Source organism: Oreochromis niloticus, linkage group LG1 (assembly GCF_001858045.2).
Source record: "Oreochromis niloticus isolate F11D_XX linkage group LG1, O_niloticus_UMD_NMBU, whole genome shotgun sequence".
NCBI lineage: Eukaryota > Metazoa > Chordata > Actinopteri > Cichliformes > Cichlidae > Oreochromis > Oreochromis niloticus.
This window is the reverse complement of record NC_031965.2, coordinates 16,914,341-16,935,420: the sequence shown is the minus strand read 5'-3', so window position 1 is coordinate 16,935,420 and position 21,080 is coordinate 16,914,341. Positions and strand designations below refer to the sequence as shown.

The window sequence follows — 21,080 nt, the reverse complement described above, 5'->3', positions numbered from 1 at the left end:
TCTTAATGCTGGTGATTTTACCACCCGACTATGTAAAATAACAATAAGCCAAAAACATTTTTTTAATCTGAGTGAATCAGTCTTTAAAATAAGTCTTTTAAATGTTGTTCTTATGCCAGCACATCACACCAGAGTGCATGAGATATAGTGTAAGAAGAAATATTGAGAAATTGAAACATTTATATTAAATTTTATTTTTGTGGCAAGCAGAATATGGTGTGAGTTTTTCAGCTCTGCCTAAATTAACTTTCATTTTAATGGACTGTGGGAAATAAAAACTGCACAATATACAGTCACATCTGATATCCTTCGCTGGCTTATCAGCCTCTTATAATGCCTCTGCTGCTCCCCGGCACCTAACAGTGACCATGGATACCAGTGCATCTGTGCAACGCAGTTGATCGCTGTAAACTGTAAAACAACATTCTCATCTTTCAGTCTAGCAACTTTATATTGTTTTGGTCTCATCTTTGGAGCAAAGTTGTTTTTAGGAAAAATAAAAAGTTATGATAAGCTCATTGTAGCCTTCCTGCTCTGAACAAAAGAGCAAACACGCACAGTTAGTAACGAGCTGGTGAACATGATGGAGCATTTGGCAGCCAAAAAGACAAATATTTCATTCCAGTTTTGATAAAAACCACGAGCAGAACAGAATGGAGAGTTAGCTTCATCACGTGTCAGGAAGCATGACTTGAAATGAATGTTAACGTTGTTCGGTATGTGGTGAATGTGTAAATAAGCAATTGTTTCCATTGCAAAAATATGTCAGTGTTCATTTACAGCTTGCTGTGCCAAAGTCAAGACATCATAAATTAATCCATGCAGTTTAATTAAATGTTTGGCTGATGTCATAGCTAAGGGCATGTTGGTAAGAGCCTTGAGACCAATTTGTGGTGTTATGCTATATAAATAAATTTCCTTGACATGACTTAGCACTGTGCCTTTCATTTCATGTACATAATATTGATTAAAGCAGTCATCATTGCAGTGCTTTGCATTGTGATATATGGAAAATTCTATATGAGGTGTAGGAGCTGTGCTATCACAGGTACTCTCTGATTGATGATTCCAAATGACCGACAAATATTTTCCTTCCCCGTTTGTTACGGTCCGGCCCACTTTGATTGCCTCAGTGATGAGAATGACAAAATAACAAGAGAATTTTGATCAAAGACTCGGTTCAGCCTTTTTGAGCATGTGAATGTCGAGGCGGTGACGTGTGTAAAAATGCCGCTCTACATCTCTGTCTTCCTCAGGTGAGCACCTGCGTGTCTGTCCTCAGGGATACACCTGCTGCACGTCAGAGATGGAGGACAAACTTAACCAGCAGAGCAAACTGGAGTTTGAGAAATTGGTTGAGGAGAGCAGCCACAAAATGAGAACAACATTTGTCTCCAGGCATAAAAAGTTTGATGGTAAGTTCCAGTAGATTGATTTGTTTTATCTATTTAACATGCAGAGACTGTGATTCATAGAAATTTATATCCCAGACACCACCTCTCCAAGCTGAATGTACTGAGACAAGCGCTGTCAAACTTGTAACTACAGACTACTGATGTCATGATTAATTATTACTTTGACTGTTATTAATAAGAGATGATCTTATCTGGTTTAAAGATGGTTATTCTGGAGCCTTGCTTTTAAACTTGACTTCTTCACTACAGTTCTGCATTATTTGGATTTTCTTTATCTACAGGGCTCTCTAGCTCACTATGATTTTGTTCTTCCTTATGCACATACACTGTGAATTTACTGACATTTTGACAGTAAAAGATGGCACTAATGTGGCTTTTGAAAATATTTTCATTCTAATGAGCCTGTCTGTATAAGCAGGGGTTAAAGTGGGATTTTGTTCTGGTGAAGCAATGCAGTCTGGGGAAATGACTCACTCTGGACTAAGTCATGTAATAATATATTTTATGAGCTCCAGTACATGTGCTTTGTTTTTAAACAGGCTGTGATCAGCTGGTCTGGTCTCATGCTGCTTTTGAGGTTTCCTACTCATTCTGAATTTAGCCATCTACATTCTGCAATATACAAGCAGATGTTACACGAGCCATCAAGGCAGATTTCTGATCGCTAGCCACTATGAAGCTGGTATAAATGTGGAATTTGGCAAGTGTTACCAAAAAATATCATCACCTAAATGCAAACTGACTCCTAGCCAAGTCCTGTTACTCAGCAGCGATCCTTTGCTTTATTTGGGTGGTTATTTTAAAGCAGTGTCTGAATTAACTTTAATTTCCATAGTCAAGAAGAAATAAAAACTGTATGCACAGAATCTCTAGTCTGATCTGATAAATATAGATCATAGTAATGAACATGGATACCACAGCTTGCCCTGCACCAGTTCAGCATAACTGTAAACTGTAAAAGAACACTGCAAACAGCCCAGTTTACCCAGTTTATTCTGCACATACTGTCCAGTACAGCATTTGAATAACATAAAATTTTTATGATTTAACTTGCTTTCAAAGATATTTCCCAATATGAAATAAAGGCAGAGATTTCTATTACAGTCCATTAGCAGTATATTGGTAACAATATGGTAGCACTAAAATGTATTAAACTTGTAGCAACCTCATACTAATAAGGTAATTTTGTTTGATGCTTTAACATATTTAGATTGTATTACTGTATCATAATATTGGAAATACCTTATTTCCACAGGAAAACGGCCTGTTTGTAATTGAATGTTAAAAGATTATTAAGGCAAGTTTCAAGTAATTTGTGGAAATGTGTGTCATAGTTTCTATGTAATTACCAGAAATAATGGCTGCAAAATGCAAAACTTCACATTTCTACTAAATTGCATAGTCGTAGTTCCTACAACTGAAATCCTAGAACCAGTAAACCATGTTTGTATTTGCTCAATTTAAATGTTATAGTCATGAATCAAACACAGGTGTTATGGTTGTTTTATATTACAGCACTGGGATGTAAACAGTTTATACGTGGCTATACAGGCTGAATGATGACCCAAGTCTTTTAATCATAGTTCACTAAAGATTTGCTGATGAGCAAATACAAGAGTCAGAGCCTTCGTAAGCGTGATCTGACGCCACCATAAAACCGAAACGAAAGCCTAAAAATGAGCATAACTCAACATCCTGACCATATGACAGCTCAGCTTAGCTGTCTTTAATAATAAAACTGTTTCTCTGAAAATTAATTGAGATTCACCTTATTAATGACATTCAGCTTTCAACAGTATTTTAATTAATACAATGATAATGTTTGGTTAAATGTTGATGGCAATTCAAATCAACGTAATATAAGATAATAAAACAAACATTGTTAATATACAGTTTCCCTTAAATGTCAATAATTGGGACATATAATGGATGTGGAGTGTAACTTTTTTCTCATTGAAAAACATATTTCAAAGTGCTTCTAATATAACTAGATAACTTCATCATATACAGATCCACAGTCCGATTAAAAGCAATCCAACACAATTAATTTTTTTTACTAAATATCTATTTTATTAAACGTCATTTGCAGGGCAGTCCTTACCTTTAAATATGATCTGTCAGCTTCTGCTGCTATATTTTCTTCCTATATATCTTTCTCCATCTCTGAGAGTAAAATTATCTCATGTCAGTGTTTTTTTTCTCCCTGGAAAACAGAGCCTTTGTACCTTAAGCTAGCAGACAGATTGTGCACCAAGATGCACAAAAACAGTTTGTGTGTTCACTGATATTTGTTGAGCTGTTTCAAATGCTGCATCTGAAATAACCTGCCACTTAAAGAAAAAGTTGCTTGGTTCATGCTCTCTCCTCTTCAGTAGAGGTGGATAGATGCTGATATACGGCAACAGAAACTATTGACATCGACAGCATGAGTGCATGACACGGATAAGAAGGAAAAGAGGAGGCATGCAGCTGGAGTCATGATTTTACTGTCTCTGTGACAACAGTTGAAAGCACCGCTGGACTGTATCAAATGAAAAATGAACTTGCCTGATAGTATTTAGTGTTAAACTGCCTATTTAATTACTCATTAATCGAAGGTGCCAGAACGTTGTTCCAGGTTGTTCAGGCCCACTTTAATCCCTGTATAACTGCTAGAGCTCACAGGGCTTTAAACCAAGGCTCTGTGGTGTTTAATGCCATTTACACTTGTGTGCTTGTGCCATCCAAGGCTTGCTTTTATACACTAGCTAAAGATATCATGCATTCTTTTGAACTAGTCAGATGGAAAAAATAAATTGTAGGTGCACTGTTTTTTCCATAATTAATAATAGTAATCTGTTGCTTGAGTCTGGTTGTAGCTGAATGCTGCTAATGTAGTTTACCAAGCATTACCTACGTTTAGGTCCATACGTTTTTGCAGAGTAACACAATTTTAAAAATTTTATGTCTGTAAACTCACACAGTGGATTTGAAATCAAACACTTAAAATATGATTAAATTGTAGACTTTTAGCTTTAATTAAAGGGGTTTAATAAAAGAGCAAATGAAGAGATTATTCCAAGTGTTCAACTTGTATTTGGTAGCTGCTCATTGGAACTCTCAATACCAAATCCAAGGAAATATCAGTGCAAGCTTAGCAGGTTAATATAGGCTAGAAAACCAAATCACAGAATGAATGCACTGACCAGCTCAGCAACACCAAAAGACCTGAATGACCACAGAAGACAAATAAGGTGGATGATCGCAGAATTATTTCCTTGTTTAAGAAAAAAACCTTTACAACCTCTATTCAAGTCAGGAACATTCCCGAGGAGGTACAGAGGGTTTACACACAAGAATAGGCGGGTCAGACTATACTTTGTCAGGAAACGTCTGATATAGCTGGTAAAATTATGGATAGGGAGAGAAACAGCCTATGATCTGAAGCATACCACATTATCTGTCAAACATGGTGGAGACAGTGTTATAGCGTGGGCATGTATGGCTGCCAGTGGAACCAGGTGATTAATGTTTATTGATAATATAACTGCTAATAGAAGTAGCAAGATTAATTGTGTGAAAGTGTACAGAGCTATACTCGCTGCTAAGATTCAGCCAATTGCTGCAAAACTGAGTGGATAGCATTTCATGCTACAAATGGATAATGACCCGAATGACCCAAAGCAAGCTGCATAAACAACACTGTCTTTCTCAAGGCAGTGAAATGGGATAGTCTTCAATGGCCAAGCCAGTATGCTGATCTTAACTCAACAGACGATGCTTTTCAGTTACTAAAGACCAAACTGAATGCAGAGAGTCCCACAAACCTGCAGCAACTGAAGGCAGCTGCAGTAAAGGCCTAACAGAGCATCTGAAGAGAGGAAACCAAGGGTGTCCAAGGGCTCTAGACTTTAGGGATTAAATGACTGCAAAGGATTTTTATCCAAGTATTAAAACAATTCTTAGACTGTATTTAAAATTCCATTAGCTCGGATACTCAAAAACCAGCAGGATTAACTTTCTCCGCTGTTGTTAGCACTTGTACAAGTAAAATGTGGTAGTTGCCTGGTGTGTTATTGGTCCCATCAGCCTCTGTAAATGGATGGCTGTGCAAAGAAGGGACTGTGACAAACAGTGTTTTACCCAGAGATGAACCTCTTTAGCTTTGGGGGGTGAGGTGAACAGCTGACCATGCATTCCTCATTGCAGATTAAAAGCTCACTGCCTCAAGTGCCTGGTGTTTTTAGCATTGTATAAGTATGAGGCGATGCAATTGTGAACAATTGAAAAACTATGCTGGCTTTCTGGGAAAAAAAGAAAAGCTATTGTGTACACTCCATCTTAGCCCGTATAAACATCCTTGAATATAAATCTTTTCAAAAATGAAATGATTGCTTAATTTAACTTTCTATTATTCTATTATATAAACAAAATTTCTTTATGCAGGTTGAAGAGGAAACGAAGGACCTTCGGTATAAAATATAGACACTAATGAATCTTGAGTTAGGGCATTTTTGTCATCCTTGGCTGAATACATGTCTAAAATCCTCCCTGTGTGATACAAACTGAAAACTGTGTAGTGAGTATAGTTGGAAGAAGCGAGAAATCAATGTTTTACTGGCCAAAAACATCAATGGTGGTTTCTTTCAAATTTGTTACTGCCAAATGTTAAATGAGCCATCTGACAGGTTGGCAGTCAACTGAGGACAATACCTGCATGTCCTTGGAACAACAGCGCAGTAGAAATTCAGTTATATTGTTTTAACTGGTAAAATCAGCTTATTTGTATAATTTTTAGACAAAGACTGAAGGCCTGATAAGAGATTGTTTTCAATGCTCAAATGCATAATTTAGATAAAGGGCACTACTTATGTGTATAAATTATAGACAATCAAATTGCAGTTTTACCTGTTAAAATGACAAACACCGCTATCAGTGGGTCATATCAACTATTACTGTTTATCCCAACTAAAAGTTTAAAAAAGGTCGAATTAGTTGTCTGATGATGTCTTTTTTCTGCAAGTGCTCATTTAGGACAAACCTTCACTCTTTACTGTTGCATATTGACAAGATATCAGACTGTTGTACTATGTCGTTTTCTTTGAATCACACACTCACATCAGTTCTAGAGAGCACAAATATATGAAAATGAATTCCCACATTTAAAAAAAACTTGTAATTCACAGTTTTGTTGGCTCATATTAAAGCTTGAAAATGTATGTAATTTCTGAACCGCAGTCTTGGTTTTGATTAAATAATATAAATGTGCAGCAGAGTTCTTCTTCTGTAAAAGCTTAATAGGTAGCCACAGGTTATGAAATTGTTGCTAGGCTGTTTTAAATGTTCAGTAGAATAGTTTGAAGGCAGGGGCGTATTTCTACATTAATAGCACCATTTCAGAGACGTTGCCTCTAGAGCAGTGTCCATATTGTATATCTGTGCGTTTATGTGGTAACACTCGGGACACAAATCACTTGTGCAATTCCACCTTCTACATATGCCCGTATCACCGGGCCACTCAACATCGCATCCCTTCTCCTTGCGTTAAGCTCCATCCACCTCGTGGGGTTTGAATCATCCCTCATCAATTTTACATGCCCTCATTTCTGTCCTCAGTTATTTATAGGGCCCTATTATGAAAACCTTAACTTACTTTTTGATTACTGACTGCTTCCCCTGGAGGCCTGTGGGTTTTGATGCATTATTGAGCAATCCTGCTGCCATGAATGACTGTTGCACACTAGAATTTAGGCTTGGGTATTCTGCAAGTCCAATAATCCGGCTGAGGACCCTTTTACCCCATCTCTCAGTATGCCATATATTCTCCCAGAGAGATTTGGAGTTCAGTAATATTCCAGTCCAAGACATAGAACAGGCTGTAAGAAAGGAACCTCACAACCAGTTTTGCAGTGCATAATGCAAATCTCCATTTTTTTCCCCACACAAAAATGTACTTTTATAATTCTCTGAAATTATTAGTGTTCTCTGTTTAGCCTAGTACGTGCCCTAAGGTAACTTGAATTAGGCACACAAAATGTGATAAATATTTGCAGTATTTATGTGTGAGCGCAAAAGCTGGAGAGACACTGAAATACAGAGAAAGAGACTCTGTGTATGAAACAGGCAGAGAGGGAGAGAATTGCATCGCATCTGTTAAAGATTAATTGCTGAGGATGAACCATGATAAAAGGTGCCTCATGCTCAGTCAAGTGATTTGAGATTGAAAGTGCTCCACAGACTCACACACACACACACACACACACACACACACACACACACACACAAAGGGAAAGTGATCCAGACCGAAGGGGTGGAGCTACCAGATGGCAAAATAGCAGATATAAAGAATAGCTGGCCAGTACCTTGGTATCCCACAGGCCAACCTCTAGAATGTAAGACAGGTACTGAGAAACCAGTTGAACATTAGGAATAAGATCCAAGCCATCAATACATTCGTCCTACCTGTCATCAGATACCCAGCTGGAATAATAAGCTGACCACAGGAGGAGACAGATACCACTGATGTCAAGACATGAAAACTCCTCACAATACATGAGGGTCTGCAACAAAGTTCCAGAACCCTCAGGCTCTACGAGCAATGGAAAGCAGGATGGCGAGTATTAATGAGTGTCAGAGCCACAATCCAGGATGAAACACGGAACATCCATGAATACATCAGGAAGATGGCACCTCGAGATGAGCTATTCCAAGATTCCCTCAGGCAGCTGAAGACAGACAGTGATGAGGAACTGAAGGAAGAACTCATAAAAGGGATGTACCATCAATGCATACAGGAGCAGGAGACCACTGTGATACAGGTGGCAAGAAAATAGAGACGTAGCAGGGGCTAAATGAACACCTATAACAGATGCGGATAGTAAAGTTTAAAATAGTACAGGTGGTAAAATGAGCATTAGGAGCTGAGACCCCAACAGATTCCAGGCAGTTTCTGTGCAGAACAGTGCCGTCCTGGGAACATCTAAGATACTGTCCTTACCCCTCAAACTCCCAGCCCATTGGTAGAGGATCCAAGTTTCAGGAACACACACACACACAAACTACCTCTAGAGCAATGCCCACATTGTATACTTGTGGGACACAAATCACTTGTCCGTATAATGCTTTTTTGTGAAGCTGTGTTTACTTTGCCTAAAGAGATTCATGTAAAATTGGAAGATGTAACAACGTGACAATGAAACTGATTCATTGTTTGGCTTTGGAATCTGTGAATTTGATTGCTGTGAGACTGAGAATGAGATCAGTGTAGTGTGGTGTGACTTACCAAAAGATTTATCTGATTTAATTCTGTATGTATTTGTAATTATGCGTTGTTTTTTATTTTTTATTTATTTATAAGTGTCAATTACCAAATGCCAAATAGAATATACAACCTAAACCCCAACTCCCTAACTTTAAACGACCTCTTACCCTTAGGTAAACACAGTATTTATTTATTTATTTTTAAATATTTCTTTATGCAAAGTAATCACAAAGTAAATAATCATTTTACCCGACATGCATCAAAAATATATTTACATTCTTTGTTAAGGTTAGATCCAGGACGTTTCAACTATCTCTGTGACTCACAATGACTTACACTTCAGAGGGTCAACGGTATGATAAGAATTTAATCTCAAATTTTCATATCAGCCGCTGTAAGGTGCAGAAAAAGTTCCTGGCTTCATAAGAATTTAATCTGTCATTTTGTTCCTGTTCTTTGCTTGGAGCTACAGTATTTCAACTTTCATATGGTAAAATTACAAAGTATGCCACCGCTTTATCGCTGAAAGATTACATTAACTCAGATTTCTTGTTCTCCTTTTTATACAAGTGTAATTGAGCATTATGTCAAAATAATGATTGGTAGTTCTGGAGGAGTTTAAAAGGCAGAACTGGAGAGAAGTTTGAGATATCTGTCTCTACCTTTCTGTTTACTATTTGCTCTAGTTGTACGGTAGATGCTCATTAAATTCAGTTTGGTTGATACTTTTCTGTTCTCTCACAAGACCTGAGCAAGAGATTAGAGCGTGTGGTTGGTTGACTACAGTCTGCATTGAGCAGTGCCCTGGTTGACTGAGTTCTTTGATCCTGCCTCAGTAGATCTCTGCTCAACACTGAGAGGTGTTGTGTCCCTCATTCTCTTCAACAATCACTTATTCACACCCGACTTAAACCAAGACTGACTTGAACACAGCACCCTATTCTCTCTAATCTGTCATCTTTACAAATTCACAGGCTTCTACTGGACTGTGTAAGCTGGCAGATGGGGAGAAAGCACAACTGGGCTTATTGCATTTTAGAGATTTTGTCTTTATTCTCTTTATTTTATTTACACATGAAGTGGCTCAGACATAACATAAATGACAAAAATCCGAACAGCTGACAGTTTTTCTAGGCTACTTGAGTTAAATCTTGATAGTTTTTACACGACTTGTTTAGTGCATTGGAGTTGTTCGTGAATCACAGAACGCACGCAGGGATGAATGAGGTGGGAGCCAATAGAAGGCGCTCCTTGTAGTCAGCACAGTAGCCTCGCATATGATGTTGTGGCCCCCCTTGAAACATTGAGTAGAAAAACAAGCTCTGATGAGAAACCAGAGGATGAGTCACTGCACTTCAAAATCAGAGTGAAAGATGGAGGCCTGTGAACCAACATATAGTAACTTTTTGTCTTAATAGTCTCACACACAAATCCACCTTCAATTAAGTTTTGTGAATGCATGTTGGGCTGCATTAAAATTTAAATTGGGGCCAGTCGAGAAATGGATTTAAAGCTTGAGATACAAATGGTTGGGTTTCAAGTGAACAAATAGCACACTCTACTTATCCTTTAAATAAGACGTTATGTCAACAACTTAGACAAAAGATAATATTTTGTGTATTTACTGCATTGCTATGACATTGGGGGATTTGTTCAAAGAGAACGACACTGATGGTGTGTCCTGCACTTCTTCACAGCATCTTCTCTTTGCATCTCCCTCTGAAAGAAAGCCTTTTAACAAAGGATACTTGGGGTCCTCAGTGCTATTGATTCCTCTTTAAGGAATGTGCCTTTTTAATCTGTATGCATTTAATGCATAATGTTAACAGCAAAGCATTTTTCAGGAGGTTCATCAATTTCCACTGCATAGTTCCCCCTCTACAGAGAAACCCCCCCACAGCGCTACGCCTGTTCTGAGCTGAATTTAAAGCCATTGTATCCTAACCAGAGGTTTGATACCATTCATGGATTTATAAAACCTCTGCTAACTTTCCCAGACATCACGAACTTAGATTCTTTTACATTTATTATTTATGTTTGACATTCATTGAAGTACTTAGCAAGTGAAACTTTGAAAATGCCCACCGTTCATTGCTGACATCAAATAGTTACATCAAAACAGGATCTCAAAGGTCCTCATTATGCTATCCCCCCACTTCAGCTCTGAAGTTATGAACTAGAATTCTAATCAGCAGTTTTGTCATTAAAAGCATCATATTTTTTAAAGACAGCAAGTTTACCTAAAGATCCTTAATATCCACAGTTTGACAAGTTATAATCTCCTGTTTTGCTTCTGTAATTTTAAGTGATAGCTTGAACATAGGCTCCATTGTTGCAAACTGAGTATTTGAGTTTGTGGACTGATTTGTAATTCCCATTATGCTTTGTGCATAATATAACATCCGGCATTATTAATTTAAACACTGAATGAATTTAAAAAGGAGGTTATACTTCATGCACACTGCAAAATTCTGGTGAGATTTTGCACTTTGATCTTGCACCAGATTTTCCCACTAAACGCTGACTGAGTTTGGCTAACTGCGTGTTCATTTAACAGACATAAGTGTGTGAACTCTCTGTATGCTCTTACTAAAGAAATTTACAGTACATACATTCACATATCATTTGATATATAATTGCACATCTTGCAGATATTTTTAAAATAAAAACAATTTGCAATTTGTAATGGATAATGGATAAAAATGTAATAATTATTTTAAATTCTTTTGAATATATAATTTGTCTACAGATGACATGGTCAACTAGGCTTAAAGTAACGTTTTTACAGGGGTTGCTATATGCACTGTAAACAGGAGTTAATCCAGAATAATGATGATTTGTAATTTAGTTTCAAATGAAATGTCAATTATAAGATTCAATTCTATTGTATTTATATAACACTAAATCACAACAGTCGTCTTAATGCGTTTTATATTATAAGGTTAGAGCCCAAAATAATACAGAGAAAATTAAATAATAAAATATAGATGTATTATAGCGTTACTTATCGAACATATTGGCACCTCACACCCTGGATTAACAAAAAACTGCTCCAAAGAAAACTTTATTGGATTAAAATGGACAAATCAAAGACACCATGACTGTACTCCGAGCGCTACATCTCCTAGTAGAGGACACACTAAACAGAACATAAAACAAATGCATGAGACACAAAGGACACTCCAGGACTTGGTAAGCATCGGATGGTACAAGACCTTCATTACACCGGAGATGACACTAAATTACACAGAGCAGAACGCTGGTGAGGACAGGCCATACATTGATTTAACCCCTAAAGTTGAAACCCCTGTTTCCATTGCATGCCCATTTCTAATGAAATCTAAAACCATGAGGGCACACGGTTCCTGGAAGTATTCATAAATAAATAACCTCTGTTTTGGTGTCCCTGTGTTATCCTAAGTGAATGTCAGGAAGACGGTAAATCTCCGAGGACTGAGTGAATGGGGTCTGTCCAGCAGTGTTTTAGCTGGGAGTTGGTGGCAGCCTCCATCATCTGGCACAGGCTGCAGCCCTGTGTCACTTTTGCACTTCAGGATGGATGGCTCTGCATGGTCTGGACACTGTTAAGTCTCTCCCACTGGTGAGCTTCAAGGAGAGGCTATGAGAGGCATGCCTTTCCCACAAGCTGCTATAGCAAAAAAGAGGAGGAAATCCATAGGTGTGGTGCAATGTGATTCTTCTTTTCAATATATTTATTAAATTTAAACTTTGTGTCACATATTGAAACACATACACTGTGAAAACTCACTTACGAAAAATCCTATCCTTAGGATATTGAGTTTGCTCCGACTACAGCTGAGATCATGCCGTCTGCTGCGACAGATGAAAAATGTTACCCCCCTCCTGCAAAGTTGCTGATATGCTTCCCTCATAGATTCCTATGGTTTCACCTCCTTTTGATTTCCATGCATCATTTAAATTCGAGTGAATATGGGGACTCTGAGGTTGGTATAATTTTAGTTCAGCATCCACTTGAGATGTGACAGTGAGTAATTGGCATGTCATGCCATATGCATAGATTGCAGTAAGAGCGAGTTGACATCAGGAGAGCTAAAAAGAAAGGCTGATTTTTTTTCTGCATTGCTGATTGAACCATTTTTTATTATCCTTATATACTTTTTTATATTTGTCTATAATGTGTGATTGATGTGGTGGTGTAACAATATATTAATAATAATTTATATTATTCGAAAAGAAAAAATGGCTAGTAGCCAAAGCACTTGCTTCAAGGCCGTTTTTATGTAGTTCAGGAATCATTTCACAATAGAAAAACTGTAAAATGGCTTTTACCAGTTCGTCTTATTCAGGTGTTTGAAGAGTAGAAAAATCTTTTTGCAGACTTTGACCTTAGAAGATGGAAAACGTCCCATTATTGGACGGTGAACCCCAACCTGTTTGAAATTGAATCTTTTTGCCTGTTTGCCTGAAGTGCTTATTTTGGTGATTGTTTATTGATTTAACTGAATTAATGCTTTAGGTTCCATTCAGCTGATGAAATGAAAATTACTCGTTTCTTGGCTCATTTCAATCTGAGCACAACTAAATGGTACAATTGGGAAATATTAAAGAAATATTTCCCATCTTAAAAAAATGACCAAAACAGTCATTTAGACTTTATGGGAAATTATAAGAAAATCAGTTTCTATCTAGGTCGTATAGCCCTGCAACATATTCTAATATATTCCAACAACTGACACTATGAAGGCAAATTTTCAAACTCAAAACAGAAGTCCTACGTGTGAACATGCTGTCGTCTGTTTCCTCTGAAATATTTGTGCAGTTTTTCTGATGTTGCCTCATTCTCAGATCCTAAAACTCACTCGTGCACATGCATGCCCTTAAGGCGTTAAAAGATTTGCAGTCACTCATATCATACATACAAATGTTAGACGTACTGCATACTGCAAGTGTAATATTCACATAATACACTGACTAACATCACTGGCTGTGTCACTGAAGGTTGATTGACTGGAATTCCACAACTGAAGTGTAGTTCCCGATCTTGCCTAGAGAAAAGTTAACCTTCATTTTAAAATGATATACTTTTTTTTCCTGTCTGAGAACCTCAGTGTTCTCAGTCAGACGCAGGAAACACTCCGGAGGATGGATTAGTCTGACAAAGCTCTGCATGGAAGCTTTCATGGGGAGAGGCACTCCAACAGCCAGGTTGAGACAAAGCTGCTTATCCACAGGGTCACAGTAATGTAATGGTGTGTGCAGCCAATTTGCTCCTTGCTATTCAAATTGCATGAATATCGTCCATGAAAAGAATCAAGGCTTTTTAAAGCTTTGCTTATTGACTTATCCTGTGCCTCTCAATGCTGAACTCTGTGTCAGATCTTGGAAGATACAGAGGCGGCCTCAGCAAAGGTGATAAACTGTGAAACAACTGTGGATTTGCTAATTGTGGTTAAATATAAAGTTGAGTCTGAAAGCAGTTAAGTTAGTAACTACTTTTTGCTTTAGGAATAAAATACAAGAATGTTCCCAGAATTATAGTTTATACTTTCGGATCCAGTGCAGTCTAATGCTGCTTATGATGTGTTATTTTCTTTTTAAAACTACATTTATATTGTAGTTATTAATAGCATTAAATTCATTACTCAAAAGTACTGCAGTGTCTTGAAAAAGTAATGAATTGACTTTTTAGTCATGATGCCTTATCTTACCAAAATGAAGGATACCTCAGCTAGCATCAAAATTTATAATACTTTCTGGATTGTATTACTTGCATTTTCAGTTTAAAACAGTGGGTTGCTGACAGTTTAAAAAATTATGCAGTGTGATAAGGCATATAAGATATATACATCTTGCACCCTGTACCCAAATGCTGACAGTTAATTGTGAGATTTGTGTATGTAACCTTGAGGTGTTAGCCTCAAGCAGAGACTAGAAGCAGCTACCTAAGTCGGGTAATAACTCCATGCACCCCCAATATGCAGTCTTTAGACAACTTGCCAGACGTCATCACCTCTCTCGAGCCTCAACTCGAGTTTTCAGGATGATCAGGAGCCGGGAGAATATGGTCAGCAGAGATGGCTCACCAAAGTCAGACCTTTGTAACAACACTCCATCTAAGACTTCTCTTCCCAGTTCTTCCTGTTTCCCACTGAGAGCACTGAAACCTGGGCTCTGGAGCCATGTGTTTTTGGCTCTCTCCATCCCAGAACTGTGTTTACCAGGATAAAGTAGCACTAATTCCATTCCAGTTCTTTTCTTTCAAAACAACCGTTTTTTATCTTTCCGTGCTGACAGCTTGCTCTGAGCTCTGGGATGTCAGGTGAACAGCGATTCGGCTAAGTATTCAACAGGAAAACAATCTTAAACCCACAACTCTGCAGGTGTGTCAGTCAGGCCTAGAACATTTATCTTTTGGTTTCAATGCAAGGCTAGGCTTTTCATTGGGCTTTCAGAAACACACAAGCGCTGATTTATGGGGCTCTGTTACAGGATTTAACAAACCTTTTCTTGATCCTGTCATTTGTACCTTTCAGTATCCAGGATTTGTCATATAGTAAGGAGTGTTGTCTTTTATCCATTTAGGTCTTTTTTCACCCCTTCCTTGTTTTTCTTTTTCACTTTTGTCACAATTTAGACATTTGGCGTAAATTCAGTGTTAGAACATTCTTCAAGCATCAACGGGGCCAGAAGGCAAATCAGCAGGCAGTGAAAATGCTGAACACAAGACATTTAATGAAGACAAGGAACAAAAGAGCGACAAGCAGTGGTTGGTTACGAGCTCTTTGTTCTCTAGAGCTCATAACCAAGAGACTGGGTGGAGGACAAGAGGCAAGCTGCAGTTAAAGGAGACGGGTGTTTCAGCAAGTGTAACTGACAAGGAAAAGTAAAGGGCTAAATAATTGTTTATTTGAGGTAGATTGCTACGTCAGGTTACGAGGGTCGCTTTCAGGGCTTTGTCTTAATTCAAGTTCATAATGAGAGTTTAATATATACTTGAAAATAAATATGAATAACAGTATATAACAATAGATGTAAAAAAAAAAAAAGGATGACAATTTCAACAACGTTCGGCAGATCATTGCAGAATTCAAGTGTAGCATCCAAATGTAAACATTCTTTCAAACTGTTTATTTTCTATATCCTCTCATTCTGCTGAGTGTTGTGCAAACCGAAGAATATCTCAGCGTGCATTGAGCAAAAGGTCGGGAACACCCTTTATTAATATTAAATGTAGATCTTAAATTTCTCTTGGCTTCATGTTTCTGCCTTACAGCATTTATTTCGGTACCCAAATATGCACGCAGTGTCTCATTAAATCTGAAGTACGACCTTGTGTATAAAAAGAACAGTGTCCATTTCTCACTGGAAAACTGAAGTGTGAGAATGTGCTCTACTTTTCTCATTCCTAAAACTCTTCAAGCCTCATTAACTTTGAAAACAAGCCAACTAGCTGCTGTGAATGTTTTGTAGCATTTGCTTGAGCCAAGAAAAGGCTCTGTACCTCGTGCAGGGAGACAGAGTCCTTGCTGGAGAGGGCTGTGACTGAGGCAGATGATAATGGGAAAAGTTTTGTGCTTTATGCGGTGTCTCTCGTGCCCAGCAGGAAGGTTTAAAGTTCACTGTAGTGTGGACGTTGAAATATTACATTCTGATGTTTATCATTGTAATAAATCAAAGAATCAGCGCAGTGTTACATTTAAAGGTTGTTCGGATAAGTACTCTGGTTTTGTGTCGCCAGAGTTGGGTGGTCTGCTCCACTCTGCGTGGGAGAAGTGGCACACATCCATACACATATGTAAAATATTGTTTCAATAAGGAGAGATCATTAAAAGGAATTAAACTTGATTTATTGATATACAGAATTCAGTTACGCTATTTGGTGATTAGATTCCGATGGCCCATCACAGCAGAACTGAATCCCAGTGGTGACAGGAATTAGGGCAGGACCGCCTGCAGTCTACATGCTAGTAATGGTGAAAATAAGATGGAGGCTTGCGTGAGGTAGAGATGGGGAGTCTGTATGACAGAATGAAGGATGAGCAGTTACAATTTAAAGTGCACAGAGTGGAGGCTGATTGGACTACGGCAGTGATGTCAGCATTGAGTTTTACAGCGTGAGAAAGTGGAAGTCACTAGACTAGCAGCCAAACATCTGGGAGAGCAGACAGATGAGTCAATACAGATGTTCATTATTGAACTTACGCATAAGGTTCATTAAAACATCATTGTTTTGTCATTTAACTCAAAAAGGTAGTCTCTCCTATAAACTCAAATATTTAAAGCATTTTTTTATTTTAAAGGTAATGATTGTGGCTTATGGAAAATCAGAAATCCACTTCCTGAAATATTTAGAATATTTAATTTAGAGTAAAGAATATAAATACTGTGTATCTCTTGGTCAATTTCAGTAAATACAACCACAATAATAGGGAAGGCTGCTGACTTGACAGTTGTCCAGGTGATGATCATTGACATCCCTCTATTGGGAAGGCAGGGCGCAGAAGGCCATTACTGAAAAGACTGGCTGTTTGCAGAGTGCTGTGTCAAAACATATTAATGCAGAGTTGACTAGAATAGAGGGGCAGACAGATAGATGGGTGTGGTAGAAAAAGGTACACAAGCAACAAGGATGAGAGGATTGTCAAGGAAAGTAAAGTGGAGAACTTGGAAGAGCTTCATGAGGAGCGGATTGAGGCTGGTATCAGTGCATCAAGAGCCACCATGCACAGATATCTTCAGAAAAGGAGCTACAACCGTGGCTGTGGGGTGGCTGTAGTTCAGGTGGTAGAGCATGTCATCTACTAATCAGAAGGTGGTTCAATCCCTGGCTGCTCCTTTCTGCATGCCAAATTTCCTTGATGCAAGTTGCTTTCCGAAGCTTTTGAATGTTAGATAGAAAACACTTAACAATAGAAAAAAGTGCATGTGTAAATGGGTGTAAGTAGTTGAATGAGGCACATTGTATAAAGTGAAGAGCCAGTCCATTTACATCACCATTTACAGATGTTACATTTCTATTACGAAGCAACTCCTGAACCAGATGCAATGTCAGACGTTCCTCATGTGGGCTGATGAGAAAAAGAACTAGACTGCTGCTCAGTGTTCCCAAGTCCTCTTTTTTCAGATGAAAGTAAATGTTGAGTATGTGTTTGGAGGTGTTTGGAGTCCAGTGTGAAGTTTCAACAGTCTGTGATCATTTGATGTGCCATGTCATCCAGATCAATAGATAGATACTTTATTGCTCCCACAAGGGAAATCTGCTGGTGTTGGTGCACTGTGTTTTATCAAGTCCATCCAACAGGAGATTTTAGTGCACTTTCATGCCTCCATCTGCTGACAAGCTTTATGTCGATGCAGATTTCCTTTTCCACCAGGACTTAGTACCGCCCCACAGTGACAAAACTACTACCAAAGGATTTGCTGACTAGGTTATTATTGTGCTTGACTGGCCAACAAACTCACCAGACCTGAACCCCATAATCTGTGAGCTAAAGGCCACTGTCAGAGCAGCCTGGACTTCAATAACAGCTTGGCAGTACCGCAAGCTGATGGCCACAATCCCAAAAAACAATAATGCAGCAATTTGTAGTAAAGGAGCCCTAAGTATTGTGTGTATAAATGAACATGCACTTTTCAGAAGTTTAACACTTCTTATTATATCTTGAAACTTTTGAGACTTATTATAAATTATTTCTGATTGATCTTAGGTATTGTATTTCTGATATTCATGAACTCTCTAAGCCATAATAATTCAAATTAAAGCAAAAAAGGTTTTTTTTTTTTACACTTTATTTTTTATTGACAGTTTTGTATAATTTTTTACAAAACACGCAGACCCCCAACATTCACAGAGCATCCAGGCTAGCAAAAAACAAAACAAAAAAACAAACAAACAAACAAACAAACAAAAAAAGAAAAAAAAAAAAAAAAAAAAAAAAAAAGGACATATCCCTTTATGGTACAATCAGATCAAATAGCTGAACAACAGCATTGAAACATGGTATCAGAAATTATAATATTTTTCCATTTGAGTAAAGGTCCCATTTTTTCCAGTATTTCTCAAATTTATCCGCAGCCAGTCTTAGTGAAAAAGTCAATCTCTCCATTGTGTAAATTTCCTTGATAATACCTATCCAGTCCAAGGATGACGGTGGATCCACGTTTAGCCATTTGCGAGTTATAGCTTTCTTTGCACCAGCCAATAATATCAATAAAAGATATTTGTCTGAATTCCTCAGTCCTTGTGGCAAATCACATAGATAAAACACAGTGAAATCAGGGGCCAAGTTCAAGCCCATCATGGTATTGATTTCTGTGATCACTACCAGCCAATAGGGGACAATCTTGGCACATTCCCAAAAAATATGAAAATGTCCTGCAGATACACTTCCACAGTTCCTCCAACACTGAGCCTTGTCGGGGTCTTTACTTTGTTTACTCTTAGCATTCGGTGTGACAAAAAAACGCACTGTGTTTTTCCATGCAAATTCCCTCCATAGGCCTGAGCTCGAGGTCATTACCACAGCCTTACACATATTGAACCAGTTGTCGTCATGTATTATTATTTCAGCATCTTTTTCCCATCTAGTTTTGATATATGTTGTGTCATTATTCCTACTTGTTTGTAAACATTTGTATAATCTGGATATCTGTTTCTTTGGTGCATTCCCCTTACAAGAGTCAAGGAAGATTTTAACCAAGCCCGTGTCCTCCTCTTCTAGGAATTTTATGTTTCTGTCGTAATGGTGCCTCAGCTGGAGGTATCTAAAGAAATCCTGTCTTTCCAAGTAAAAACTTCTCTGGAGTCGCTGGTAGTCTTTTAGTACATTTTTATCTGTAATCTTCCAGTAACCTGTTATACCCTTATGTAACCACTGTATAAATCTCTTATCCTTGTTTGCAGGTGCAAAATCTGAATCATAAGCAGGCCATCTTAAAGTCCGGGCACTTTTTTCAGTTTTCTCATATTTGAGTATCTTATGCCATATCTCTATGGGCACTTTCATTAGCGCCGGGAGCAAGTCTGCATATATATGTCTTTTAATGAGCGGTTGATCTCCAAGCAGTGATTGGAGCGGTATCTCACAGTAGGATTGATCTATCTCCTTCCATTTAGCCTCACACATTGGGTCACACCACCCAATCATCACTCGCAACTGTGCAGCCCTATAATAGTCCTCAAGACACGGCAGAGCGAATCCACCTTTGTCCCTTTGCAATTGTAACGTCTGAAATTTTATTCTTGGTTTTTGTTTGGCCCAAATAAAGTTAGAGATCATCCTATTCCATTCGTTAAATTGCTTGGAGGGTACTTGTATAGGCAGCGCCTGGAACAAATAGAGAAGCTTTGGCAAAAGATTCATTTTTATTATATCTATCCGGTTATGCATATTCATTGGCAATAATGACCAGCGCTGTAGGTCTGCCTTAATTTCTGATGTTAGTGGGACATAATTGCATTCATAGAGGTCGGATAGATCTATGGGTATATGGATTCCTAGATATTTTATAGAGGTGTTACTCCAGTTAAACTTGGCTATCTTTTGAACATCTTGTGATGGGCGATAGTTATATAAGAGAATCTGAGTTTTCTGTAAATTTAATTTATATCCGGAATACATGCCAAATGTTTTCAATAATGAAAAAAGATTAGGCAGACTGATTTCCGGGTTAGTTAGCGTTATGAGAATATCGTCAGCATACAAACCAACTTTATACGTTATATCGTTAATTAGTACACCTCTAATGTCTTTAGATTCCCTGATAGCCTGCGCCAGGGGCTCAATGAATAGCGCAAAAAGAGTGGGACTCAGGGGGCATCCCTGACGACAGCCTCTCTCCAGTTGTAGTGTATCTGTTAAATCACCATTAATTTTAATCCTGGCAGTGGGTGAGTTATATAGAGACTGTAAGCATCTGATGATTTGGCTATTAAAGCAAAAAAGGTTTGACGTCTAAGGATGATATAATATAATCTTTATAATCCTTTTTTAAAAAATGTTATTTTTTGTTTCTTATGTGGGGCGGTAGAGATATGACAAAGAACTTTAATGACTCACTCATGATATTTGGATGAGCGGCTCCCAAGAAAGCTGGCTTCAAGTGCCAAAACAGTGGCAAAGACAGGAGAAGTCAGTGAATCACAAGCTTCATTAGGACACATTCACTGGGGAATATGTTAAGACATCTTATACCATAAATGAAAACAATAATAGGCCAAAATTCAGGCAAAGTTGAACTATAATTCATTCTCTGGGCACCACGAATGTCAAAATTCCAGATATCGTGCAGGTATGCTGACCGATCTCATCCCCACCTCAAGAGCCAGAAGTAGCAAATTGCCCTCTCGATGTATGTTTGAAAGAACTGCAATTGTTGCTACATTATTTCAACTTATTAATTCTTACTCTGCTTCAGACACTTTTTCAAAGCAAGTGTTGCTC

At 38.0% G+C, this 21,080-nt stretch overlaps 1 protein-coding gene across 3 annotated transcripts in view; it reads left to right on the top strand.

Annotated features, from left to right (window-relative positions):
* Positions 1-21,080, top strand: part of gpc6a (glypican 6a) — a 135,948-nt gene that overhangs the window by 26,665 nt on the left and 88,203 nt on the right. For all 3 annotated transcript variants that reach the window (XM_019357548.2, XM_025905662.1, XM_003445765.5), the window contains exon 2: positions 1,257-1,415. In XM_019357548.2, the coding sequence (XP_019213093.1) occupies positions 1,257-1,415 (159 nt within the window). The remainder of the gene's footprint in view (positions 1-1,256; positions 1,416-21,080) is intronic.